The sequence below is a fragment of the Chaetodon auriga genome, chromosome 20 (genome assembly GCF_051107435.1).
Source record: "Chaetodon auriga isolate fChaAug3 chromosome 20, fChaAug3.hap1, whole genome shotgun sequence".
Classification (NCBI taxonomy): Eukaryota; Metazoa; Chordata; class Actinopteri; order Chaetodontiformes; family Chaetodontidae; genus Chaetodon; species Chaetodon auriga.
The window spans coordinates 13,597,742-13,624,879 of record NC_135093.1 but is presented as its reverse complement, the minus strand read 5'-3'; the positions used below and the strand labels follow the sequence as shown (position 1 = coordinate 13,624,879).

At 42.4% G+C, this 27,138-nt stretch overlaps 2 protein-coding genes across 3 annotated transcripts in view; one reads left to right on the top strand and one right to left on the bottom strand.

The window, feature by feature from the left end:
* The window catches only part of trrap (transformation/transcription domain-associated protein), a 78,233-nt gene extending 62,473 nt beyond the window's left edge, over nucleotides 1-15,760 (bottom strand). For both annotated transcript variants that reach the window (XM_076759830.1, XM_076759831.1), the window contains exons 1-28: nucleotides 15,722-15,760; nucleotides 14,954-15,137; nucleotides 14,132-14,181; nucleotides 13,728-13,838; nucleotides 13,433-13,537; nucleotides 12,948-13,031; nucleotides 12,645-12,701; nucleotides 12,389-12,514; nucleotides 11,782-11,859; nucleotides 11,403-11,491; nucleotides 10,828-10,924; nucleotides 9,846-9,984; nucleotides 9,033-9,111; nucleotides 8,210-8,444; nucleotides 7,767-8,103; nucleotides 7,485-7,582; nucleotides 7,102-7,296; nucleotides 6,759-6,950; nucleotides 6,500-6,665; nucleotides 6,145-6,401; nucleotides 5,559-5,759; nucleotides 4,156-4,307; nucleotides 2,260-2,459; nucleotides 1,743-1,960; nucleotides 1,357-1,554; nucleotides 881-1,141; nucleotides 511-672; nucleotides 112-208 (exon numbers count right to left, since the gene is read on the bottom strand). In XM_076759830.1, the coding sequence (XP_076615945.1) occupies nucleotides 112-208; nucleotides 511-672; nucleotides 881-1,141; nucleotides 1,357-1,554; nucleotides 1,743-1,960; nucleotides 2,260-2,459; nucleotides 4,156-4,307; nucleotides 5,559-5,759; nucleotides 6,145-6,401; nucleotides 6,500-6,665; nucleotides 6,759-6,950; nucleotides 7,102-7,296; nucleotides 7,485-7,582; nucleotides 7,767-8,103; nucleotides 8,210-8,444; nucleotides 9,033-9,111; nucleotides 9,846-9,984; nucleotides 10,828-10,924; nucleotides 11,403-11,491; nucleotides 11,782-11,859; nucleotides 12,389-12,514; nucleotides 12,645-12,701; nucleotides 12,948-13,031; nucleotides 13,433-13,537; nucleotides 13,728-13,838; nucleotides 14,132-14,181; nucleotides 14,954-15,053 (4,084 nt within the window). In that variant the 5' untranslated portion in view covers nucleotides 15,054-15,137; nucleotides 15,722-15,760. The remainder of the gene's footprint in view (nucleotides 1-111; nucleotides 209-510; nucleotides 673-880; nucleotides 1,142-1,356; nucleotides 1,555-1,742; nucleotides 1,961-2,259; nucleotides 2,460-4,155; nucleotides 4,308-5,558; nucleotides 5,760-6,144; nucleotides 6,402-6,499; nucleotides 6,666-6,758; nucleotides 6,951-7,101; nucleotides 7,297-7,484; nucleotides 7,583-7,766; nucleotides 8,104-8,209; nucleotides 8,445-9,032; nucleotides 9,112-9,845; nucleotides 9,985-10,827; nucleotides 10,925-11,402; nucleotides 11,492-11,781; nucleotides 11,860-12,388; nucleotides 12,515-12,644; nucleotides 12,702-12,947; nucleotides 13,032-13,432; nucleotides 13,538-13,727; nucleotides 13,839-14,131; nucleotides 14,182-14,953; nucleotides 15,138-15,721) is intronic.
* A 4,997-nt stretch (nucleotides 15,761-20,757) lies between these two features.
* nptx2b (neuronal pentraxin IIb) lies at nucleotides 20,758-27,081 on the top strand. The gene is made up of 5 exons (XM_076760050.1): nucleotides 20,758-21,509; nucleotides 22,185-22,404; nucleotides 22,892-23,136; nucleotides 23,342-23,521; nucleotides 25,578-27,081. Exons 1-5 carry the CDS (start codon nucleotides 21,051-21,053, stop codon nucleotides 25,806-25,808), a joined length of 1,335 nt encoding a protein of 444 aa, XP_076616165.1. The 5' UTR covers nucleotides 20,758-21,050; the 3' UTR covers nucleotides 25,809-27,081.
* Nucleotides 27,082-27,138: the final 57 nt, after the last annotated feature.

Sequence of the window (27,138 nt, the reverse complement as noted above, 5' to 3'; positions counted from 1 at the left end):
CCAATATTTAGCTTAATTCAGAAGGACTTGAACACAATACACGACTGAGCATCAATTGCAAAATTCCAACAATGCAAGGGACCAGTATCAAGTTCAACAGAGCTTCCTTACTGAGAGCAGCGATGCGGAGAGGAACCAGGGAGGGGAGGCTCTTGTAACAGGGCAGCTTCATCAGAGCAGCATCCTCTGCCTCACACAGGTTCAACAGCTGGAAGGAGAGGAAAGAAAACACAGACCATGGTCACATTTCCTATCTGTAAAATGTTCAACATGGATGCACACACATTTCCATCTTCTATTTGCAAGATCGGAGTCTAAGATGAATTTGCACCATATAACTGCAAAATCTCATATAAATAATATGGAAAAAACAAGCTTACGCTGTGCTTCAATCTGTTTGTATAAAGGGCCATTTCAAACAATAATACAGAGAACATGTGGTCAAAATTTCTGAAGACAATTAGGAAAAGTAGATTTGATTAATGTTAACGACTTCTGCATCTTGCATACCTCTGTGTAGAAGACCTTGTGCTCCATGACATTGAGGTCCATTGTGAAGAGGCGGGGCTGCAGGGTGGTGCAGAAGGTGTTGCCCTCCATCAGGCCGATCTGGGCGTTGGCAGGCTGGTGGCGGAGAAGGTGTTTCTTGGGGGGAACCATATCTTGTAACACCTGAAGAAAACAATTCATTAATGCAGATTACAAGGCATTTCGTATTTCACTCTGAAACGTAGTTTCAAAATTGAGAGGCTATCAGAAGACATCACTTTCGGATGATCAGACACACTTCTCAATTTAAGGCTATTTTGTGTTTAAGCTGAAGAGATAGCATTAAATCATAATACCAGGTTATAGAGAACTTAGCAGTCCTTGGTTTTACCTCTTTGTGTGGTTCCATGATGACAGTAACACTCTTGCCAGTGACATGGGCTAACACCTGCAGGGAGTGCATGGCCTGCTTTCTGACGGTCGAGTTGGGGGAGGTGACCTCTCGGACCAGGTCATGCGTGACCATGTGGAAAGACTTGTCCTGCGCAGCCAGCAGCTCCTCCGTCTTTTCTTCATCTTTCAGTGGAGTGGCACAGCGCACGAGCAACTGCTCCAGGGTGGTCTTAGCCATGGCTACTGCTCCATTTGACACCTTATGAAAATCAATAAGGTAGTAAGTACAATGCCACTGCACTGAGAGTACAGTGGTGCAACACAAGAGGAAAGTTGTTACACTGCTCCTGCTGCAAGCCTTTGTAAAACATCATGTGAAGATAATAGCCGACAAAAAAATGGAGGCAGCTAAATCTTTCTACCCCTTTTGAAATGATTTGCTGAATGTTACATTATTCAGCTATTTCCCCTCACCTCTCCAGTGAGGTCCATCATGACAAACAGCAGGGCCTTGAGAAAGGTGAGCTGGTTCTGCAGCACCCAGATCAGAGGCAGTCTCTCCATCAGGAACTTGATGGACACCACACCGCCAAGCTTGGCATACCAGGCCTGCTCATAGCAGCAGGCGCAAAGACGCTCCACAATGTAGGAGAACAAGGGCAGCTGGCATGCCTGAGGATGAAGACAAGAGGCCAAGATAGTGCCATGTTACACTGCCACATAGTTTTTTTAGACGATTGAGTGAAATCATTTCCTGTTAAAGATCAGCACAGTAAAAAAAAAAATTGGCACAATGAGTTTTAAGTGCCAATGTCGTTATTACATTCACAAATAACTCAACCCTCCTCCCAGTGACCTACCCTCTCCTTGGAGCCAAGGATGATACTGGCAACGTCAAAGATGACAGCAAGGGCCACTTCTCCAATCTTACATAGCTCCTTCTCCTCATAGGCCATGCAGATAGCTATGGCATCAATCAGTACCAGCGGATCCATGCCCTTTGAGCCATTCTCCTCACTGTGGAACATGGCCGTGCTTGGCTGGCTGCCAAGCTGGTAGGACGGCAGCAAGAACGGACCTGGGATGAAGGGGGAGGACCAGAGGAGAGGAGTCAAGTTTAATGTGAAATATGAAAATTTTAATATAGATTAGAACAACTATGTCCATGTGTTATAGTACAAATAACTTCTCTTATCTCTTTATGTTGCCTCAAATGCAAATTGAAAAAGCCTTAATTCTAAAAAAAACTAGAGAGAGAGAGAGGGCAAAGGTGGAAATTGACTCATTTTCCTGTGCAGCTGGGAATAAATTCCAAAGGCAGTGCAAACAAAAAACTAATATCAGACATAGAGAGTATGAAGAGCACCAGTCCCTCACCACACTGCTGAGCCACAGCGACCATGGTGTAATGGCGAATCAGACTGGCTACAAAGGGCAGTGCGCTGGGCCTCAGGTCTTTTATCACAGCAGACATGAATGCCCCAGTCAGGGCCTGCTCAAACGTTCTGCGGGCAGGCGTGTCTTGTGCTTTATAGCGGTGAGAGATGATGACATTAGGGATCCACTTCTCAGTGAAGCTAAAGGGAAAGAAAGCCACACAATGAATTAAAGGACCACACATTAACAAGAACAATGTAATGACATGTTGCAGTGGTGCTGAAACTTTCTTTCATTTCAAAAATCATTCAGTGGTTTGGCTTCAGCCCATTTTCCCAATATTTCAAAATAAAGATCCAAGTCTGCAGTCCCCACACCTGGAACTCTGATTCTCTTTGTCCTTAAATTTTCCTCTCCCCTCTTAGCACCTTCTGCCGTTCTATTCCTCTGCCTCCCTCTTTGTCCCCTGTTGGTATTTTTGTTATTTACTGCAGCTGAAGGCAACTGGGCCATGGTGTGATTGAGCAGCTGTTTTCTCCATGCTTGAGCTTGTGTTTTATAATGCCACACGCCAGGGGCAGACCTGATGGATCGCTTCATTTCATTATTGCCATTTAAGAGACTACTCTTCGGAGAGGGAGGGAAGAAGGAGGGAGGGAAGAAGGTGGGAGGGAGGGAGGGAGAAAGAGGGGAACTGAGAGGAAAAGGAAGAGCTGAGCGAGGAACCTGGCGGGTGGAGAAAGCAGGGAGGTGGCATGGCTGACAGAATGTCAGATCAATTGGCCTTCACTCATTCAGGGGCCTGCCACTCCAACGCTGATACGTTCTCCCCAGTTGGCATTTCATGACTGGATGTATCCTTTTTTTCCTTGTAAAACTGAAAGGCTACACTTACAGTGACCAAATACAGAGGCAAAGACAGTTGGCGTGAAGAAAATGAAGGAAGGCAGAGAGAGAATAAAGGAGACAAAATCTTTCAAGAGAGAGGGCTCTACAAATGGAGATATCTGACAAGAGGAGGGGGCAGGTGCAGGCCCCCTGATCATAACTGACACACTTCATTATCCCCGCAGACATGTGCACACGGATGTATTCGTGTGCATGTGTGATTTAGTGTGTAATGACAGCAGAGTGTAAGGGGCATGGTGTAGCGTAAACAGACAGGGGAAAGTCAATTAGCTCCTGCCCGGGGATCAATGATGGTAATGTGACTAACCCACCCGACAACCAACCCCCACTTCCTGTTTGTCTGTTCATGTATGTGTCTCTGCCTCGCACTGAAGCCTGCCAGAGGGGGCGTGGAGGTGAGGGGCTGTGAGCATGTAATTAGCAAAACCCCGGTCTTGAGACGGAATTGATGAGGCAGTGTGTAGTGGGGAGAGTGGTGAAGACGTGACATGAGAGAGTGAAAGCAGGAGACGTCAGCAGGTGGCGGGACAGGACTGGAGGTAAAGGAGAAAGGGGAATATATACACAGTGCGGGTGAGGAATGGTGGGGTGAGCAATGGGCAGGGATAGAGGTCAAGGTCAAGTTGAGTCAAGTAAAGGTTAAAGAGGGGGGGTAATGATTGAAGACCTGGCTGTGCATGGCCTCCATGGCAAAGGTATTTTATCACCTCCTGCCATTTATGTAGACTTAAACAGCAATCTACATTATTCTGATAGAGACACACCAAACATAAATATAAAAATACTGAAAATGTCCTGAATAACTAGCCAATCAAAACGTATCAGGTCAGCATAGCCCCATTTTTCCTAATTTTAAAAAGTCATACATCTGTAATTTTGTATTGAATACTGCATTAGAGCTGACCTGAATCAATGCATTGTAATTAAAGGCCAAAATAACCATAATATGTAGCCACAGTCAAAATGAAAACCAGACTGTTTACTTACTTGGGATGAGACAGAAGCTGGTAGAGAGCGTGCTTGTTGTCATCCAGACTGGTCATGGCCACCAGGAAACACTTAATGACCTCCCAGGCCTGTCGTCTGTAGTAGGGTTCTGTGTTGGCACTCTTCAGACAGTCAAGAGCTGTCTCTATCGCCTTGGAAGGAATACACCAGACAAATCTTACTTCAAAGTCCTCGCCGTTTATATTGTTAAATGACAAGTTCCCATGTTGCAAAATGCCAGCATTCCTAAGCAATTAATATGAGAATGAAACTGCGATATACAAGTATACATGTGATTCATGTGCAGGAAGTAACACAGGGTGCCATCTGGCCAAGAAAAGGTCATTATGATTTCTACATTATGGGCTGACAACCCACAGCAGCCAGGCACTTAGAAAGGCAGAAAATGAACTAATTAATGCCACTCAGAACAGAGGGGAGACGATGAAAAGGATGCAGGAATAGAGGGGGGATGAGAGGAGAGATGAGGGCAGCATAATCGAATTATAGACCTGTCATTGTATTAGCATGTCAGGACCGAGGCTCTGACAAGTACACTATTACTAGTACTTAAATATGAAATTGAAGGGAAAAAATAACAATATTTTGAATGCAAACTTCTAAGAAAACACAGCTTTCTACTTGAGCCTTTTGAAAGTACAGACTTATTGTAAAATATTTCTGAAGTGGTCAATAAAAAATAAGATTCAAGAGGTAAAAGAAGAAATTCAAAGATGTGCGTCTCCAATCCCATGTGAGTTTTTCTTACACTTTGAACTACCTTGAAGAGATTCAAGTATTCAGATCAATGGTGTTTGATCTCTCAGTCTACCTTACAGCATTCTCTCTATGTGCCAACTAACTGTATGGCTGTATGATGAGCCTGCTGGAGATTTTGCCTTCATCCTGCGCATGTGGGTGTGCAGAATGTGAGAGTGTGTGATAGTCTGTGTGTGTGCTGGCTGCGCCATGATGATGGCAAACACACAGACGGATAGCCAGAAAGAAGGAGCAGCCATTAGTGAGAGTAAATAATGCCGTCATGGTGGCCCACACTAGATTGATGATTACTGACTGGGGATGAGGAGGAGAAACAGGAGATGAATTTAATTACCTGGAGGACACACACATCTCCTCACTCACTCCTCTCTCTCTCTCTCACACACACACACACAAACCCCTGACAAGGATATATTGCTCTCAGTGGGGCACAATAATGAGGAATATCAAGGTCTTTTACATTTAATTCTTTCTTTCTGAAACTGAAAAACAAAAAGGTAAAAACAGGAAAGAAGGGGTCTTCAGACTGAGTGACATTATCCAAAAACTTTCCTCCTCAGAGTTCTGCAAACTTAAAGTAGAGAGCATCATGCAAGCATTCACTACCAACAGCGCGGTCCTACCTTCTCCATGGGTAGCTGTATGGACGCCTTGCAGTCAGTAAATTCAGATTTGATGCTAGGTCCCTGGACCTCAGTTACCACATAATGCAGCCTCTGTGACTCCTTTAGCATCTTCCTGTTGCTGCCACCAAACTTTCCCAACACCCGGTAGGCTACGTGAGAGATGCTCTCAGCTGGGTTACGGAGGGTACGCCACAAAGCCTGCAGCACAGAAAGAGATGGATGGAAAATGTTAGGTTCAGCGTTTACAGGAAATAAGAGAAGCAGGGAATTACACTGTATCACTTAAAAGAGGGCCCATAATCTATAATCTAATCATAATCATATGGATGTATAAAGCATCCTTCGTGGTTCAGCACTGATGTGAAAAGATGTGTGAAATCCTGGTTCAGTGTTTTGTCTACAGATATTGCCATTTCCACTACTGACCACTAGAGGGCAGACATGCTAAGCAATACTGAGGATGGACTCATGAATGGATATGAATGAGCTATTTTTTGGATTTAAGAGTGTCCTGCCAAGCAGCTCAGTAAAAATTCAATTGGGCAGTGCAATTACTGGTTTGATGATGAGAAGAAATCCCCACCTGCATGAGCTCTGCCCTGACAGGCTGAATGTGGTCGTAGAGGAAGTCAGGCTGGAGGTTGTCCACACATAGCTCCAGGGTGCGAAGGCCCTGGCTGACCAGAGTCTGAGAGCCATTGAGGGCAGACACCAGCGGATCCATTAGCATGGGTAAGTAGGGCAGCAAGGAGCTCAGACGCACTGGCACTGTCAAACACAACTCCACAAATAGATCCTTCATGTGCTGCTTGTGAAGGCCACTCTGCAGCATGTTTAACCCTAATAACATGGAAAGGGGAGATTCGAAATTAGGTGAGAAGAAAGTATTAAACAGAGTATTACTTTTTCACATTTTTGGATGGCGTGTGATGCTTTACCTTGCAGCAGGTTAGGTAGAAGAGGCAAGAACTCCTGGTAGAGTAAGTCGTGGCTGCCTCCACCAATGGACCGGAAGAGAGCCCTGAGAAGCAGGAAGTAGTTGTAGGGTTCCTTAGCTGACTGAGCCAGCTCCATGGAGCTGTTCACTATCTTGTGAAGGTGCGGCTGAGGAAACAGGAACAGTCACATCAGTAAGGAATGACAAAGATACAGAAATAACTAGCCTCACAAAAGAAAGACACAAAAACACCCACTTACCTTAAGCATCTGTTCATTCTCAGCAGCAAAGAGTGACACTGAGCCAAAGACTAGTTTGAAGAGCTTGAGGTAAAGGTTTGAGAGCTCAACATTGGAGCCCATCTCTGGCAGTCTCTCAAGAAGATACTCTACTAGGATGGTGGCAAATAGAGCAGACGTTGACAGGTTGGCCAGGAAAGAATTTGCCACAATCTAGGAACAGAAAACAAGAAATTGAATTTTGAGTTTTTAAGTGATAATCCAAGACCAAAGACCTCACTACATTATGAACTGGCTTAAATAAAAGCGAGAAAAATATAAAACTAACAGCACATTTCTTGTTCATATGTGAGACAGCATGTACCTGAAGTGCATAGTTCTTGGAGATCCTCTCCACCATGTATGGCACAGTTGTCTGGAAAATCTCCTTGAATGTGAGGGGGTTCATCATGGTGAAGACACCAGCAAAGTGTTCCAGAACCTCCTTCTCCTCCTTCATGCGTACAGTCTGACAGTTGGCCACCCTGATGTACGTCTGCTGGTTATTGGCAACCTGTACCTGCTCAGGAGAAACAAAAGCTCTTACACTGGGCTATTGTTCAACTTATTAGTATTATTATTGTTATTGTATTTATCATACCCATGTCTTACATGATTATTTATTACGGAAACTTTGTTTTACTTTTGTTTTATCATCAGTGCACAAATAGAAACAGTAATGGTAATAATCATAATTTTTGGCTGTACCTGGTAGATGTCCAAGGCCTGCATGGCATATTTTACCAGCTTAATGTAAATTTGCGTCTCCTTTGGCTGAAGCTGCTTATTAGGAATGAATTGAGCCTCTGGAAAAAGTGAAAAGAACAAAAACAGAAAGTTAAGCAGTGCATATATGTTAGACCAACTTTCATCAAACAATCACTGATAGAGAGGTGTTTATTCTGTATGCAGGATACTTGTATGCAGACGCTTTTAAACAAAGTGATTAATATTATCGTGGTTGTTGAGCATGGATCTGTGCTCTCTCACCTCCAGGGGCCTTGCAAGAGGTGATGCCCCAAGTAATTGTCTTCACCCCGCACACCAGAGTCTTGACTAAGCTTCGGCAGTCCGACACCTGAAATGTCTGCTTGTCTTCCTTCTCACCGGGTCGGTCAAAGGGTGTAGTTGGGGGTGGAGGTGCTGCAGGAACGGGCGTGGGAGGAGCGGGAGGTGGAATGGCAGGGGTGGTGGATGGAGTGGGTGTGGCTGGTACCCCAGGTAATGCCCCTGGGTCGACCACACCCATCTCCGACTGCGGCTTGCACTTCTTAAAGATGGAGACAAGCTGGTAGCGTGCGATGGTGTGAAACTTCAGCACAAACACCTGATTTGTAGAAGAAATGGGGAAAAATTAACTCAACATTCCTTATCAATGTGTATGAAACATAAATCAGTGTCTTCTCTACTGATCCGAGCTCTCTGCTGCCCACCTCCAACATCCTCATCAGGATGTCCCGTCCATTGCCGTTCTCCTGCTCTGACTTTGAGCGGATGCAGTCTACCAGGTTCAGCAGAAGCTTGCATGACATGGTCTGGATGTTACTGGGAAGCGACTCATCATCAATGTTCTTGGCAAAGAGCTGCACAGCTAGGGATAAATCTGTCAGGGGCAAGTTCTGACGCACATGGTGCACCAGGTCTGCTAGTGTGCTGTAGGCCAAGGGTCTAGAAAGAAAGAGAAACATGCACCTATGACATTTGGAACAGCATTATAATAGTGGTAATATCTGAAAAGACTGCGCGCCAGTGAACTGACATTTTCAAGGCAGAAAAAGGAGTAATCAGGTAAGCAGAAGTCATGAAAAGCTTGACAGATATGGAAAGTAGCTTTGGGATAGAACTTAAACATTGAGGGAAAAAGAAACAGAGAAGGCAAGCTAATGAGTGACGCTGACAGTCCTGCCAGGGCTCAGCCAACTGCCTTGTTTCCAGGGTAGTACTAATGTGAAATGGCAGCAATTTTGTTGATGAGGTGAGCTAGTTTGGCACCTGAAGAGGGTCAACGAGGTTTTGAAATCGACCTAAGGGAGGACGTGCATGCAGCCTGCCCTCTAGAGATGCGTGTGTACATGGCAACTTGACAGTGCTATCTGTGCACTGAATTTCAGCAGCACTGAGCGCTGCCTGATTAATACACTAGGACACTTAACATGCACCTCGCTGAGCAATCAACCAAAAGAGGGAGAGACAGAGCGAGAGAGAGGGTATCAACACCAAGGAGATGAAATGATCGTGAACACACACAGAACTCACCGAAGAGTCTCCCGAGCGGTGTAACCAGACCCAATCAGAATGGCTTCATCAAAAAGTTTGTCCATACAAGGTATAAACTCTGAAACACAGTAGGATCCAATTTCACAATGTGATTCAAAGATTTTAGGTGTGTCCCTGAAAAACGAGTTGACGGGGATAAAAATAAATGTTTACACGTGTATAGTGTGTAAACATGTTGCATACATGGTGTTTTACTTTACTTGTTAATACCTTTTCACAAGACAGTATTTGTTTTATTAAGTATGACAATAATAGTATCATTGCTAATTTCAATACTGTGGCAGCGAGAGAGCAACTGTAACTCATGGACCTAAATGTGGGTATGTGAGTTTTCTCAGTTTTCTGCAACTCCACAATGTCAAATGAGACAAATCACTGGAAATGGTTTGAGCCACAGAAGCAGAAGTAACTCACAGTATAATGCAGGAAAATCATCCAAAATGTGGATCTGTGTCTCACGATTTAACTGATGGGTGGTTGAGCTTTTATTCCATTTCATTCAGTCTCACTTTTCACCGCTCAGTCACCAAATCAAAATGAGGTTCTACAGCCACAGTTTGACAGCTGATAAAACCGTTATTTCTCAAGTGTGAAATATGAAAAATGAAAAGTGACTTGGCAAGAATGAGGGTTACTAATGTTTTGACCACGAAGAACACATTAAACTACAATTAGCCTGAAAGTTTCTTCAACTTTAACTGAGGAGAAAATTCTGAGGCAGTATAAAAAAAAATGTCACCCAGTCTTCTCACTCTCCTCTTTACATTAGTTTATATGCATGTGTGTACATACGGCTGCGTAGGTCAGTTGTGAGGATGTGCTTGGCTGCGATGAGCAGCTCCTTGCGCAGGTGAGCAGTCTCAGAGGGGCAGTTGGACAGCAGCTGCAGCATGCCCTTTACCATCTGCTGAGAGTACTTTCCTACCAGGTCCTGATAGGACAGACACACACACATACAACATATGATTAAAAGCACAATTCATTTTTAAAATGACTGTATGGAAAGAAACATGTCCTGCAAAAATATGTAATACACAAGTAAATATTAATACAGGCCAAATGTTTGAACCAGTATTCAATATTTGTTTTTAGTATCTTTCAATTTAATTTGGACAGACAGGGTGTCTGTAACAGCTCAAACAATGGTGAACTAAACTCTCTACTAATAGAATTCTTCTTGGTGGGTTAGAAGTTCTTTTGGTGGTATTATTAGTGTTTTTGATGTTTGTATGAATTGTTGTTGTCTTATCCGGTTCCTGATAATGTCTGCACACAGTCAGTGTAGTAGGAGACAGCTTCAGAAGAAGCTATTTGTGCCATTCAGTCTTGTTCCGTGTGGAAAAAATAAAGTAAATATGAAAGCTTAATTAAATTTTTCAAAGTGTCAGTTTTATCCTTTTTCTTCCCAGCTTCGGTGTCTTCATATCAATGACTACATTATGTTCTCTGCTACCTGCCAATCACCTGACACCCACAAAAAGAAATGATATCCAGGAAACAATGCTTCAAAACACGTCTGCTTGACTGACTAAATCATCAGTTAATGTGAAGTCAGATTTGACAAGAGGATGCATTTCAAAAACAACTAAAAAATTCTAAGTATATTCATTACGCATTGCAAAATACTGATGAGAAAAAAAAACACACCACGATGCAAGTGATAGGCTTTCAACTATAAATAACTTTTTTTTTTTTCTCTAAGGCAGAATAACTCATTGAACCCATGCACTGACAGCGGAAACTGATGCAACACGCAGCCATCAAACAGGTGTACCTGGTAGATTCGGATGATGTAGGCTAGAAATGACAGAGTCTTGATCTGCGCGGCGATGAAGTCTGCATACAACTCCTTGTTATAAAGCTTGTGTTGCCTGCAAGGGAAACAGCATGATTTACATAAAAAAAACATTTAGTCCCATCAAAGACATCCGCGATGTCGAATACCTGCAGTCAGTGGCAATTATAGAGGTTAAAACTGTGGGTCTAGATATAGGACTCCATTCTGCATGGGTGACTTATTTGTTTGCGTCACAGCTGTTACTGCACATCAGGAAGAAACCTTGTCTCTACCTGAGAGAGACTGCTGAGGTATTTTCTCTAAATTAACTCTGCTCTATTTCCATCCTGTTCGGAATGCTTAACACAACCCTCTTCCTACCCTGAGCAGTTTCACCTCCTGCTAAGCCAATTTCTACAAATTCAACTTCCCCAAATGGATTTTAACTCCGGCTCTGGCATGCAAAGTGCCGAGCAACACCATCAAGTCAACAGACTCGCTGAAAGAGAGGAAGGAGGGGTGGAAACGCGCACGAGCATGCACGGACACACATACACACGGATGCTTCTTACCTGGCCTGCGGAGACACCTGGAGCATGATGGTGTTCATGATGAGGGGCACAAACTCTGACACCACATTGTGAATGTTCAGTTTATATAGCTGAGGGCACAGAGCAAAGACACAATCTCAGTTAATGAAGAGCTAACCCCATTAAATGAATGGCAACATAATTTCCACCCCTAAAGAGGAAGCATATTTTACCCTAAAATTTGTAATTCCATGTTATTTTTATGTTTTTCCATTGCATTTAAATCCTTTACTGTTTTCTAAGGCAAAACGCAAATACATTTCACAATAAATCATTTCACTTATTTCTTTTAATTAACCACATTACCAGAGGTCATTGCATGATGGATGTATTTAAAGACGTTTAAGGGTATGTCACTAACCTGGTACATCAGCACCACTATGATAGGCAGCTCTGCAAGCACCTTGAGAGACAAGGACCCCCGTGGGATGATGGTATGCTAGAGGCACAAACACAGAAACATAATGAGGTTGACTGATACAGCTGAATGATGTAAATGAGGGACATGTGCCACACCCACCTCCTGCTAAAACATACCAAATAAAGTTATTCTGATAGACCAACGCCTCAGTAAACAAAAGCTAAACAAAGGTTCCTGGGTTGGACTTATTCCCTCTGTCAGATTATGTTTTCAGTCTTGGCAAATTGAGGACCAAAGTTAATTTTAAGGAAAAGAATCTTCAAGAACTGGCAGTCAATAAAGGACCAAGATCCTCAATGGAACAAACTCATGTTCAACTGACAGAAGTGCGTGTAACTTTGGTTTGAAAATCTATGCTCAAAGAGAGCATAATGCTGTTTTATGTACTTTCCATTTGGGGGTAAGAAAACAGAAAAGCAGTTTTATGGTCTCTGCTGTTAGTGTGCCAATACAGCACACCACTACCACCCAGTGGTGACAAACAGTACTGTGAAAGCATGCGGTGTGGAGATTTAACAGTGAAGATCTGAACTGTTGGTTATCTTACTGTTCGTGTTTCACTGTCTTCCCTCTCGGGTGCAGTCTTAACCAACACCGATGTGATCATCCCGACCATTTCTGGGGAGGGAACCGTGTTCTCTGCTATCACCTGCGGGTTCTCAAAGTACCGGGCCTGGAGGGTGCAGAAAGACAGGCACAGGGGAGAAAATAATGACAATTTACTCTATGCTTCCATCGAAAACTATCAAACCAAACAAAACACTTATTCGGTGAAAGCCACGTGCTGCAGAGGTTGGACTCACAACAACTTTTGGAAGGTCTTTGTAAATCTGCTTCACAAAGTCAAGAAAGTGATGAATCTGAGAAGAGAGGAATATGGAAAACATGTCAATCTAAGAAAACCTTTCTTTTTCATAAGCAGCATGAGGTCACAATTAACATTTAAAGCCAAGGAGAAAAAAAAAATCTGTCCTTTTGCTGTTGTTTTTAATGCGAAAGAGAGCATAAAAGATCAGTTTGTAAGAGTGCATTCATCACTACAGGTACAATATGCAGGGAAACAATAATGACAGATTTTTTTCAAAGAATAAGGCCGAGCTTCTCACCTCCTGAGAGATTGGAGGTCGGAACTGTTTGTGCAGCTCAATTATGATGCGAAGGCATATCAGCACATTTTCCTCGCTTTCAATCTGTGAAAAAAACATGAATGTGAAAAGACCACACAATAGCTCCAGTACACATGAAATGGATGCACACAGAACTAATATTTCTTCAACATAATTCCCACAGTGACAGTGACACTTTTCTGCTTTCCCATTGAATGTATTACCTGTTTCATTAATTCTTTGTAAAAATGTCTACCAAAACACAAAACTGTTATCAAAGCAGAAAAAATTGCAGCTTTTGGGGGGTATGGTTAATATTAAATATCCAGCAATTTATGCATATTTAATAAGATTTGGAAAAGCTGCTAGAAAATCAGGAATAATCGATTACTAGTGGTAAAATACTCACCATACAGTTTTAGAGTAACTATGGGATTAAAATAATGAAACATTAAGCAAGCGAGAGAAGAGATTAGGACTCATACCTCCAGGAAGCGAAACATCACAGACAGAATGTTCTTGGTGTGTGGACGAAGGTGCTCATTGGTTGGAATACGGTGGATGATTTCCAGCACCAACTTCCTCAATTGCTGAAAAAGTGGGTAATATTTTAAATCAAAGGATCCAGCTTCTCCTACACTTCACCATTTGATATTGTTTAGTGACTGATTTACCGAGTTCACCTTCAACAACACCAGTACAAAGAGAACTGTTGTTGAACATTGATGAATCGATTAAACGTGTGCAGGAAGAAGGTCAAAGTTTGTCTTTAGCACACACCTGTGTTGGTTTCTCTTGAAGGAATTGCACCTCTCCATCCTGAAGAAACGTGAGGAAGCGAGGGATGATATGTTCCAAGAAGGTGGAGTACTGAGGCGAAGATGTCACATTCTGAAATTGACAAGCCCAAGACATTTTATGCCATGCAGTAACTCAGTATACCCTGCAGTCATGTTTCAGTGCTGTGCAAATTTTACTTAAGGTTTTTTCTTTGTTGCTGCAGGCTTATTTAACTACATCAGAAACACAATATTTTTCCCAGTTCAGTTACAACTCGAAAAGCCCTTAGACAATTACATTTTTGGGAAATCTATAAAACTTCTTAAAATACACCATAATCCATCAACAGGGGCACAGAAAATGAATCCCTTCCATCACACACTGACAGCATTCATCAAACTTACCTCAAAGTTCTCGCTGACCTCCTGCATCATCTTCAGCTTAGTTTCATCAGCTGCAAGTTGAAGGACAGAATGTCGCCATTTATCAAACCTGATAGTGATACAGTTCCACTATTCATACCCATCTCCATGTGCTCAGCAGGTACTCTCAGATCTTATCAGTTTTACTTTCAGTGTCCAGATTGATCAAAAGGTACATTAACAAACACTCTTTAACACACTCACACTGACAAGCACTCTCCCAGACACACGTACCTTTGACTGGACTAAAGCATATCGCTCTCATCACATCGCACATGCTGAGCACAGGTGCACCATCTAAAACATTGTTTATTTTACTGACACTAAGCAGAAAAAGACTCAGTAAAATGGGAAGGTGCATGCTAATGAATTAATATGTATATAAGAAACATTATAAGATCCTTTCTATTTTGGGGGAAATATTTACATTAACTCTTATTGTACAAACACCTGCTTCCTACTCTTAATAACTTCCAAATATTAAGCAGAGCACTTAAAGTAGCTGACACTCAAATTGGATTAGTGGCACGCTGCATCTGATCACTTACTCGTGCACTAAAGGACACCAGCCCAAAAGTTAACAAAAATAACATGATGAAATGGAAAAAAACTGACTCTGAATTATTTACTGACTTACATATACAACAAATAATTTAAGTAAATTTGTGTTTGCTAATATAAATGCAAATTAAATACAGATAGATCTTTTCTGAAAGTGAATCATTTTGAGGCTGCCTTCTTCCATTTTTCTGACATCTGACATGTGTCCTGCGTAGCAATACAGTTTCAGGTGAATTAACTTACGTGTGTTTGTGTCTGTGAGCGCTGCCACAAACTGCAGGTACTTCTTCATCAGTGTAGTCTGGTCGACCACAGTGGGACTGGGTGCAGGCACAAAGGCCATGGTGGCAGATGGGAGAGACTGTGCTGCTGTAGGGACTGGGGGCAGACAGCAGTCTGCACAGAGCTCAGTGTGATTTCATGTACACTGCAGAAGAGACAGGAAATAAAAGATTCGCAGTCTTAATCTAAATAGATAGAGGACTGAACTGAAAGTTGTATTTGCTGACCACAAAAAAGCGTTGCTACGGTGAAAATACTGTGTTTGACAAACTAACCGGTAACAGACATAAACATGCCTCTTTAAAGGCGCACAGTGATGACATCATTACAAGCGTCAGCTAGCACAAATTGTATACACTCCGGCAGTATTTGTGAATTAGAAACGAGACTTTCGGCATTAAAATTGGAACCACTGTATTATTAAGAGCTTTGTATGCTTATTCGTGCGCGCAATTAAGCCACAGAGGACACATATAATGTTGTTTTTTGCAGAACACGTTAGCAGCCGTTAGCTAATAAGCTAGCTTTCCTAAAGAAAGAAAGCGCTCGCGCATCCTCCTCTAACGTTAACTTTAAACTCTGTTTAAGTCTAAATAAACAAAGACCAGATGGAGGACGCACCTTTTCTCATACAAGAAACGTTCAAACGCTACTAACATGCAAGAGGCTGTGGAAAACACCTATTATTTCGCCAAAGTTTTAAATAAAAAGGGAACCATCTGCACGTACCCAGCTCCACAGACAGGAAACGGTCGCTCTGTATCCGCCGCGGTCGCGCCGCTGCTCTGGGCTTTCGACCAGTCAAGATATGTAATATTCCTCCGCGTATTGCGTATCATATATTCCTTATGGATGTCATAACACAGTGCCATATGTTTGTTTGACATATATGTATGCATAAAAGTGACATAATCGATGTTCAGTTTGGTGAAAATAGGTTTTATTGGTCAAAATGTTTCATTCTAGTACCAGCGGAACGATACACAGTGAGAGCCAGTGGATATAAGACCATCGTTTTCGATGGTCTTCTGGTTCGTAGGATTGTTGGCTGAGGGAGTAAATTTGCGGGTAACTGCTCGTGATCGCTGGCGGTAGTTTCTGTCCATGATGGTAACCTCTGGGAGAGTTGTACTATGCTTTAGCGCAATGAAGAGCATGTAAAGCATTTCAACATACATTGCAGTGTTACGTAGACGATACATATCTTTCTTAAATATGTTTTCTACATTATAAACTTAACCTTTACTGTGTAAACAATTCTGCACTCTTGGCTTACAGATGCATCACTATCATTTTGGTTTGGTTTATGGCTCTAAGTTCTAACCAATGACTTCAGTCATAGTGAAGAAACCACTTACTGATCAACTGTAAATTAATCATACAGTTACAGTTAGCACTTTTGGGTTGGCACCTTGTGAGAAATCGCTGTTTGTCCTCATTAATAAAGGTTACTGCGCTTTTTTTCCGATTATCATTCCTGCAAGTGCAACGTTTATATAGTAATTAATAATCTTTAATTTCCTTTCTATTCAATTAAAGAGCTTAAAATAGAATATAAGTGTAATATTGGAGGAGAATTAACGCAGCCAGTGCGATATTTCACAACCTGGCAACCTAAAAATTAATGGGTGATAACTGATGAATGAAGAATTATGAGGGATTGGCCAAGAGATGCAACGATAGCGGAACTGAATGAAGTTGATTTATTCATTGTTAAACACATTTCTCCGTTCAGTTGCATTGGTCAACGTGGTTTGTTTTTACCACAAGATGGCGACTTGTTGAAGGAAACAGCAGGTCTGTAAACTCTGCACGTTCTGAAATTCTCGATGTAAAACAAACATGAAACCGCCCCTTTGTGAATAATAAAACAAAATAATGAAGCTGGCATCACTTTGTTATCAATGCCTGTTGTAAAGATCTTGATATTTAGAGCTGATTGTTTTAATGAGTCAGACTTTCAGTGCTACTGGATAGAACATTAATACAGGTAAGTCAGAGTCTTGAGTTGTGAGTATTGTTGTTGGCCAACCATATATTACATGTATAATACCATGATTCATTTTAAAGACTGCCTCTCAGTTTCATGGTCACCATATTAACTTGCTGTCATGGACACTTCCATGGTTTGCAGATGAAAGTGCATGAGGATGGCAACTGAGCTTGAGATCTGCTTTCATAAGACTTGTTTTAATAGCTTTGGAAATCGTGAGATCTGGCTGAAAGCTGCTCATTATTTATCTTGCCTGATCTATCAAGCCCATCTCCTGCCTGCTTGCTTTGCTAATGGGTTTTAATTCATAATCCTCTCCTTCACAGCCTCCTCCTTCCATGGAGTGAACCCACTGGCAAAAGACTGCAGAAAGAGATATTCCTTTCAGTGAATGTCGTATATAATGTAAAAGGTAATTTGACATATAATGTGACATTCTCATTCTCTTTCTGGCTCTGTTCCCTAAGTAATAATGATCTGCTAAAAGATGTTTGTCTCAGGCTTATTGCACTGTCCTGTTCATTTCATTAGTGTTTTTTTTTTTTCTGTCAGGGGCTTTATCCTGAGAGGGGAGAGTGGATGACACACTGGTTCTCCAGCTTTCCAAAACCACTCATCTGTCCATTAGATTTGTGTTTTCTCAGTGCACTGCCGCGGCTGCTGATGCCCTTATGAAGAAGCCGGATCACCCCTGCATTATTTCTCATATAGAAAGAAGTGCACTTTCTGAGTCTGAAGCATCAATGCCCTGAAAATCCATTCATGCATCTAAAGGCCCGACACACGTTCACTCTTTTTACTCATATGCATTCATGTGGTCTGCAAAGTAAGAGGACATGTCTCTGTGAACCAAGCAGGTAAACATTTGCATAAAAGATTCAGACCTGGCAGCCGTCCGCTTTGTGAATATGCTTCTTATTAGAAATATTAATTTCACGAGTGTTGTCCTTGATTAAATCAAAGTTGATTTTTCCATTTCCAGGAGCTGTTTTTAGTCTGCTGGGATTCACGTTGGAACTGGCAGCCACTTTTTGTCTTTGTCTGCTGGTAATCAGAAAATAGGTGTGATGTCAGAGCAAATATTCTGTATTTAACTCAGGGAGGCAGTCTGTCACCGATGATGGTAACTACTTTGCACAGGCTTTGCAAACCCTGTCTACAGCAAACCAAAGGTGTTAGTGGTCACTCGCTGCTGCCACATCCTGCTTCTGTTACTTTCTCTCTTTTTCTTTCCTTCTCTAGTTGTTTTTCTATCCCTACTAACATCATCCAAAATTTGCTGTAATGTTAAAAAAAAAAGAACAATTTTAAACTTCTTTAATCAAGTTTATGTCTAGTTTTGTTGCAGTTGTGTTGTACAGTCTAAATACAAATTATAAAATCTATGGCCACAAAAAATAATATTTTACAATCGTATTTCCAGATTTGAAAGCATGTATCCAGACACCATTCATCGGTGAAATCAGACACAGCCTTGAAGGTTGCACGATCTGTTTAATTTCTCTTTCAAATGTTGAAACTGACGATGGTGAAAATTGAGTACATTTACTCAAATACTTTACAGTTTTGCAGTACTTAGGTATTTCTTTATTTTATTATTTATTTCACTTTATACTTTTGCTCTGCTACATTTCAGAGGGAAATGTTGTACCCTTTACTTATAGAGTTATTAGTTAGATTCAAGTTAATATTTTACATAAAAACGTATTATAAGCTTATAAAACACAAATGAAATCGATGGTTCCAATCATTTCTTGTCATGTTTCAGATGTTTAGGAGTTCCACCAAAGAGACATTTCCATGTAAAATTCTCAGATGATCTAAAAGAAATGGTTTATAAACTCAAGTGGAACAATATTTTTCTTCTTTCCTGCCTCATTAATCATCTCATGACCCCCCCATGATCTTTTGGATGGGTTCTGACTCCCTCGGTTGGGAACCACTTGACTACAGCACGTGTGCACAGTAGTGAAAACAAGGTCCGCCTCGACCAGTAAAATGCTTCTCATCTGCTGGTGTATCAGTACTATCTAACAGGGTTGTCATATTAGTGCTTTTATTAACAGCTCTGAATGAATCCCACCACTGATTAAAATTACACTTTTCATATGAATGTGGTTTAAGGGACAGAACAATGTAGGACACTGACTGTGTGACAACCTTTAATCTCCAGTAAGTGAAGAGAACAAAAGGCTTGTCACTTAAAACAGGTACAAACTTGCCTAACCTGACAGATTTTGGAAATTTTTTAATTATTATGAGTCAGTCATGACAGTACGCTGATGTGATGCCTTGATGTTAGTTTGTCTGAAACCACAGATAAGACTGGTAGGCCTTTTAAAAAAGTCACTTTGCATGTAATCACTTCAATAACTGCTTTTACTGACATGTCTTCATTTGGTTGTTTATTCAGGGAAAATAAGAATTCACACAGCGTTCAGAGTTCGTTGCTGCTCTGAAGGACAAAAATTGAATAATGTGTAATCAGTGAATACAACCAAACTGCTTCTACTGTCATCACAAAACCCCCGATTGACTGTGAGATTTGGAGCATGGTTGGACACCATTTTCAAAGCACAGCAGTGGGTCTTCCAGTCTGCACACCAGGCTTTATTGACCTTTCACAGCCAGGCGGGCAGCTAGTGCTAATTGTTTACCACCACATCCTGTTTCTTCACTGCTTGTTTTATTGAAGAGACTCCCCTGCATTTAGAATGATTTATCATGTTTTCGAAGGCTAGGAAAATGTGTAATTCTTTCTTTACATGGCCATGAGGAGTCTGTATCCTTTTCAGAATGTATTCATAAAGCATAGAAAGTATTATAACTTGCATATCATCTCTTACTGTCCTGAATTTTATGGAGTAAATGCTACTTCGCTGACCTTATCAAGTGACTGTGTTCTGTATTCATTGTTAATTCATGATTGAGATACTGTACACAGTCCAACACCTACACGTCTCACACACATCACCCAGACAGCAGACGATGATTGAATCGACACTGAAATAATGTCAGGCGGATGTATTAAATTGATGTCTGACACTGAAAGCAAATTTAAAGTACTCATTATGTGTCTTGACTAAACATTACATTTTCAATTATTCATCTTGCAGAATACAGTCAGTATTCAGGGTTCATAGCTGCAGTCTCATACTTTGACCAGTTTGAAAAATTTCAGTGGATTCGTGCAGCCCGATGAAAACTCATAACTGTGCTGGTACAAAATAAAATGACTTTGGTGGATAATGGTGGAAATGGTATAACTTTAGCTATTGTTTTAAATTTACGGTGACAGATTTAAAGTAATAGCTGCAACACGACTAACACTTTGGTTTGCTTTCATTTGTTTTCTAGAGTAGAACGACGTCTGAAAAATGATTTTCTGTTTATATCTTTGTCTCGTAACTTCATCGAAACTAGCACAGTAAGTAACCATCGCGGTTTTCACTTCCTGTCCTCCAGCTGAATTTAACGTCATGTGACCGCAAACAGCCCATTAACTTAGAATATTTTGGCAGGAAAGTTGGTAATAGGCACGTTGACGTATCAATTTAATGTTAGCGTTTCAGCACTGAAAACATGACCCTCATGCAATGTTTCAACTAAGATGATGTGAGACAGCCTAATTAACTCTTCATTGCTTAATTAACTTTCCAGCGGAATAAATAAACGTTTGACAAACTGCCCGTCGGTGACGTCATCCTACTACAACCAATCTGGGAGCTTCGACAGACACCTTTTGTGGTAATCCTCTTTCCTAAGAGGAGCTGTCCGATCAGCACCACACTCTGCTCTCTGTTTGTGCCAGGAATAGCCCCGTTAACACAAGGCACTTAGACAGGGCTTACAGTGACCGAGTCTGCCTTGATCGGATTTCCTGCTCAGAACTTTCTTGATTTTTCTGCTCAGGCATGGTGCTGCTTTGTAGAAGTAGTTGTACGTGATGTTTTTTTGGTAAACCTACATTGGAAACATTTTTACGCACTAAACCTGAGAGTGGATTACGTTACCGTGTGTTAAGGATTTAGTGTTTGGCTTTCACTTGCACCTCCACTTTCTCTAATGGTAAACGCCGCCGGCATGTTTCTACTCTTGTACGGATTGTTGTGTTTTTGTGCGCTGGGCTGCGGTCAGCGAGCGAGCGGCCAGGCGGACGATGGAAAGCGGTACATCTGCCGGGCAGTACCCCTCAGCGGCGATGCCAGCTGCCCTGTGACTCTGTTGCCCGAGTTAAACGCCGGGAGCCAGGAAGAGGAGCTCAGGAATACTGTCATGCAGCTCCGAGAAACTATTTTACAGCAGAAAGAAAATATCTCCAAACAGCAGGGCACCATCAACGAGTTAACCACCAAGCTGTCTCTCTGCGCCTCAGCTACGGACGATAGGAAGTACGAGAAGGGAGGTTCCTGGGGCAAAGAAAAGCAAAATACAATGGGGGATGTTCCCAGAGATCCAAATGACACCATCGACAGTCTTGGAAAAACCATGCAGGGGCTCAAGGACCGGTTGGAGAACTTGGAGGTAAGTCGGTACCAATTGCGCAAAGCCTAACACCTGTGCCAAAGCCATGCGTAAAAGCATGGTTTGATTCTCGGTACGGATTTACAGGATTACGACACATTGTCGACTCACGGCTCAGCAGCAGACTAGCACCTCTGAGTGTCATTGGAGTAGGACTGCGTATCATGACGATCAAACAAGGGTAGCCTATCTGCAGCAAAGGGATTAAGTGTCTAATTGGCCTTAAACTTTCTATTACGCAGGACTTATTATGTGACTTAACTTTTTCTGCTTGTCTGCTAACTGCAGGGCTTTAAAAAGCACGAGTAATGTTAATCTTAAAATGATGAACTGCAAAGTGTTAGTGATTCGGATTGTTAATTTCTAGCCAGGGATAACACCTCTCGTGCATTATTACACAAAAGGGACATTCTGGGGGTTGTGTAATGCCAGAGCTAATTTAACACACTTGTCAATACAAGCTAATCAAATAACAGGATTAGAAAACTGAACAAAACCTCAAAACAAACAATGCAAATGTTTTCCAACCCTGACACTATATTTGCAGGGTCTGTCACTCAGTGACAGTTTATAGAGCAGTGATGTAATGCATCATTTCCATCTCTCAGGGGACTCATTGTCTCTGATTATCTCTGTGTGCTTCCTGCTCATACTGTCCTGTCCGTCCCTCCTTAGCAACAGCAGATGCGGGCAAACGTATCCGGCGCCTCGTTCCCCAGTGAGCTCCGTGACCTGCTGCAGCGTCGGCTCGGGGAGCTCGAGAAGCAGCTCCTGAAGAAAGTCAGCAACCTGGAGGAGGAGAAGAGCATGCTGTCCAACGCCACAGCTGAATACAGGCTGAAGACAGAGAGCACCCTGAACGCCCTGGTGGAGAGGATCAGTGAGCTGGAGAAAGGTAACTGCAACATTGGCAAATTCACATCATCATGAACTGGACAGATAGCATCATGGTGAAATGATGCATTGAGAGGTTTAGGTAACTCACCTTGAACAGGAGGAATGTGTGAGGTTTGGTGCCATCCAGGAAAATGCTACATGGTACAGGGAAACACACGTAAGAGTACATAAAACATGCAGCTAGTAATACTGTACATCTACACTAATGGAGAGGAGGCAGAGGAAGACACTTGAAAGTGTTGAGAGGGTCAAATGAATCAGTGATGGTGACATAAGCGCAGCAGACATGTATATATATTTTTACATATAAAGGTGGTTGAGGCTATGTTTCACATCACAGCTGCATATTAAACATAAAGGGATGTGGTGCTGCTGTTTCCTCACTTTCATCCCCATTCAGTGCTTGAGAAGTTTATGGGGGCACCTCTCACCTCTCCCACCCTTCCCCGTTCTCTCTCTCTCTCTCTCTGCCTGTCTCATTACAGGAGGAGGAGACTTCAAGTCCCCAGAGCAGTTCAAACTGTCACTTCCCCAGAGGACCAACTACCTGTATGGCCGCATCACCAAGAGCCTGCCAGAGATGTATGCCTTCACTCTCTGCATGTGGATCAAGTCCAGCGCCAGTCCTGGCATAGGGACGCCCTTCTCTTATGGTGTACCAGGGCAAGCAAATGAGATTGTGCTGATTGAATGGGGCAATAATCCAATAGAGCTGCTCATTAATGACAAGGCAAGTAGTTTCTGCTTTAAACTTTTATGCTTATATGATGAAATGGTGACTCATTTAATGAAATTCCTAATGAATTTCCCTCTCATGTCAGTGGATACAACTAAATCTTACCCTTCTGTGTGGTTAACTTCTCTTTTCATTCAATATTCATACATGTGCTTTCATGTACATTGAAAGTACTAAGTACACTGTGTTTCGACCACAGGTTGCCCAGTTGCCTTTGGAGGTACGTGATGGAAGGTGGCACCACATCTGCATCTCTTGGACCACACGGGACGGCCAATGGGAGGCTTACCAAGATGGTGGGAAGCTGGGAACTGGGGACAACCTGGCGGCCTGGCACCCCATCAAACCCGGCGGGGTCATCATCCTGGGGCAGGAGCAGGTAAGGAGGCACAGTTGTACCTTGAAATCTAAGATGAAATTAGTGATCAGACTCCTTTGTGTTTGAGGCATGCCTTTGTCTGGGAAGCTTTTAGTCATCACCTAGCTCTCTTGTCATGATCAAAGAAAGCACCCACTTACCAGGAATTACATCACCAATGACTTATCTTCTATATAACGTTTTTTTTTTTTTTTTTATAAACACAGAACAGACAGTGAAGAAAACTAGCAATGTCCCATCGACTGTGTGGTGCAGTACGTTCACACTCTCACCAGGCAAACACTTCAAAGTGTAATGTCAAGTAGTTCAACTAATAAGCAGATGGAAACAAGAAGATCAATCAGGCCTGAAGCAGCAGGGATGCGATGGTGGCAGGTTATCGTGACAAAACAATTAACAAGACAACAGAGAAGCGGTCAGTGCCCCTCCAGACCAATCTAAGCGTTATTAAAAATGTCAGGATGTGAAATGGCTGGAAACTCTAGCGTGAAGCTTGAACAACCTGGCGGCGAGATGTATATATATTTTTGAGATGCCTCTGGCCGCTTTAAAAGGAAGGGAAATCAGTGGGTCAGCCTCTGCCCTCTGAACAGACAGGCCTCCACTGCAGAACTGGAACGAAACACACACACAGCACTAACACAGAAAAACATAACCACCATAATAACAACACACAGTACAACAGTTACGTTCTGTGGAAATCAAACCAGCGGTGTTGGAAGACGGTTCTTATTTGACATTGTCGAGATACATGACTGATAAGTGAAAAAAGCAGCATACAGCCAACTCTCAGGGCTCTATTTTCGTTCCGAGGCGGCACAAAGTCAGGTGCGCTTCGCCGATGGGGCATGGCGGCACAGACTTTGGTGTTTTCGTGCACTGCGCTTTTTCACCTGTGTGCATTCGGTCAGGTTGAGTGAACATTACGCGTGCCGAGCGCGTTTGCGATGTGGTCAGATGAGATACTGATCAAAATATTATAAATCTGGGTCTGACTGTATGTGCTGACTCAAATAGAACTGAATCGTGGCTGTTGCTAATTATTGATCGCAGTGAAATGCCAGACACTGTGGAAACCTGCCTGTGAGGTATTGGTGACGTGGGCGCACGACTCCTCCGGTTTACGAAAATCCACTTGCCCAGTGGCGCGCCGCTGGCGCACAGAGTTCGCTAGGTCTGGGGTGGCGAGCTTTCAGCGCACTTTTACGCCGCCGGCGTGGACCGAAATGGACCGAAAATCCAAATCCGCCGGCTGATCCTGCTGACACCTCCCCTTACTGCACCGCAACGCCCATCCTGGCGTACTTCTGTGCGCCTCGGTTTACCAAAATATCAAGTGCGCTGCACGAAAATACCACTGTGCGGGGTGCGCACCCTGCGCTCCGCCAGCGGCGGGGACGAAAATAGAGCCCTAAGTGTTCCTTAGAGGATGACTCCTACAGACTATGGCTCACTGTTAGCTCGCCGATGTTAGCATTTAGCTCAGCGCTGTGCCTAAGTACAGCTTCACAGAACTGCTAGCATGGCTGTGGATTTTTAATCTTGTTAGTACAGTAAAAAAGCTAAACTGGAAGGCAACATAGTTGTTCAGATGATGTAATGAACGGTCCACCTGTACATTATACACACTGCATACTGAATCCTATATATTGACAGTTTGCATTAATAGTATGTACTGTATAGCAACATGCTGTGTGGCAAGTGATCACAGTTCAGACAGACCGTTGTGTGTAATATAGTGCGATGTTCGGATAAGCGTTGTAGTGGCCTTTTAGGTCTCCTTAATATAATTTTGAAAATGATAAACCACATTTAATTTCCATAAACTAAATCAAAATCCAATCAGTGGCATCTCAGATATTTCCAGACGTTTACACGATTTGCAGCGTTGAAGAAACCGGCAAATAAAACACACATTGAATGCAAAAGTTTAACAATTGTTCCATCCGAAGTTCCACAGACTGCACCGTCCACCTCAGAAAGATGATTACCTTTGATGGTGTTGATGCTGTTGATGCTGTTTAAATTTACATCCTGCTGTTTATGGCCCTTACAGGACGTGGTGGGCGGACGCTTTGATGCCGGACAGGCTTTCGTGGGCGAGCTGAGTCAGGTGAACATTTGGGACCGTGTTCTGAAGCCGGTGGAGGTCCAGTCTATGGCTAATTGCAGTTCGTATATGCCTGGGAATGTGATCTCCTGGCTAGCGAGCAACGTTGAAGTGTTCGGGAGGGGAGCGTTCAAGCGGCCCTTGGAGATGTGTCAGGAGCGACTGCCCAATGCTTAAAAGTCATCTGTGTGCATCTTTTTACAGTGTTTCCATCCATTAGGCATTTCTTTTCCTTTTTTTTTTTATTGTCTGGACTTCATTTTATACATTGATGTGTAACAATTTTGTTTTGTCTGCTTTGCTCTGAGAGATATTTGAGATTTGTGGCACAGGTGGGATCCTTTCCAATTAAATCGGTGCAGAACATTTTGACAGTCAGATCTGTAGCATTGACTCTGCAAAGGCACCAAGTTCAAAATGTTTTGTGGAGGCTGAGCACCGTCATTGACTGGTGGCAATCAGAGAGCTATGTCCCACAAGTTCTTTCTTTAACATAATTACGGTACTTCAGTCCTTCAATACACCCACCACCATGGTAAAAGGTCCCTTCAGGTATTGGTGCTAAGACATCCTCGTCCCCACACAACCTCCCACACAACCCTCCCACCACTCTCAAAAGCTTTGAAAATCCACTCTAGACCAGCGCAGACGCACACATGGACCTCTAGTCTACTACCACAAATACACTGAGGTTCAGACTAACTGACAGTTTGCCGTTGACATGTGAGTTGGTGTTGCGTGCTGTGTGGATGTGAGCAGCAGGAAAGATTAAAGGTCTGGCTAATGTTATGTCTGTTCCTTAACTAGGGAATGGGCTTAAAGCCAACATCAATGAATCCTCTGATAATGACACTTTTAGTCACTTTTAAGGGGAATATAAAAGGGAAACACAATTTGGCCCTTTGTCTGTCATGTGGTTCTGGCTGGTGGCTGGAGCATGTGTGCAATATATTTCTGTTGATTTTGTTTTCCAGCTTACGTATGAATTTAGGTAAAACTTCACCATGCTGGGAAGCTTTACTCTTGGCATGCATAACTGATGCCAACTGATGGTGATATTGGTCAGTCCATCACAGTGCTTTTCTTTTCTTGCCTTTTCCATTTGAGCCAAACCCGTTTAAATGCTTAATCATGTGGAAAATATATTCATAGCGTCCATGTTGTGAAATATTTTTATTGGTGATTTGTGATATTGTTGCGGTACACTGTCTAGCCAAGCATTCAACAGAAAACAGATTAGTGCAAATCCAAAATGTATTTTGAATGTGCTGCTTGTACATGAATTATTTCCATATGTTGTGTCTGTCCAGAAAAAAAATGGAATTTCTTGTCTTGTGGCCTTCTTATGGAGACTTAAGTGCCATTAAATCTTTCCTAAGTGTTGAAAATTATTTACTTTGCCATGAAGTGAAAACGTGCAAAATAAAAATTAAAAAGAAGTCACTGCTGCAAAATTAATTTACAAATGTCTGTGCTTTATCTGTCAGCCAATATGTTGCAAGTTTTC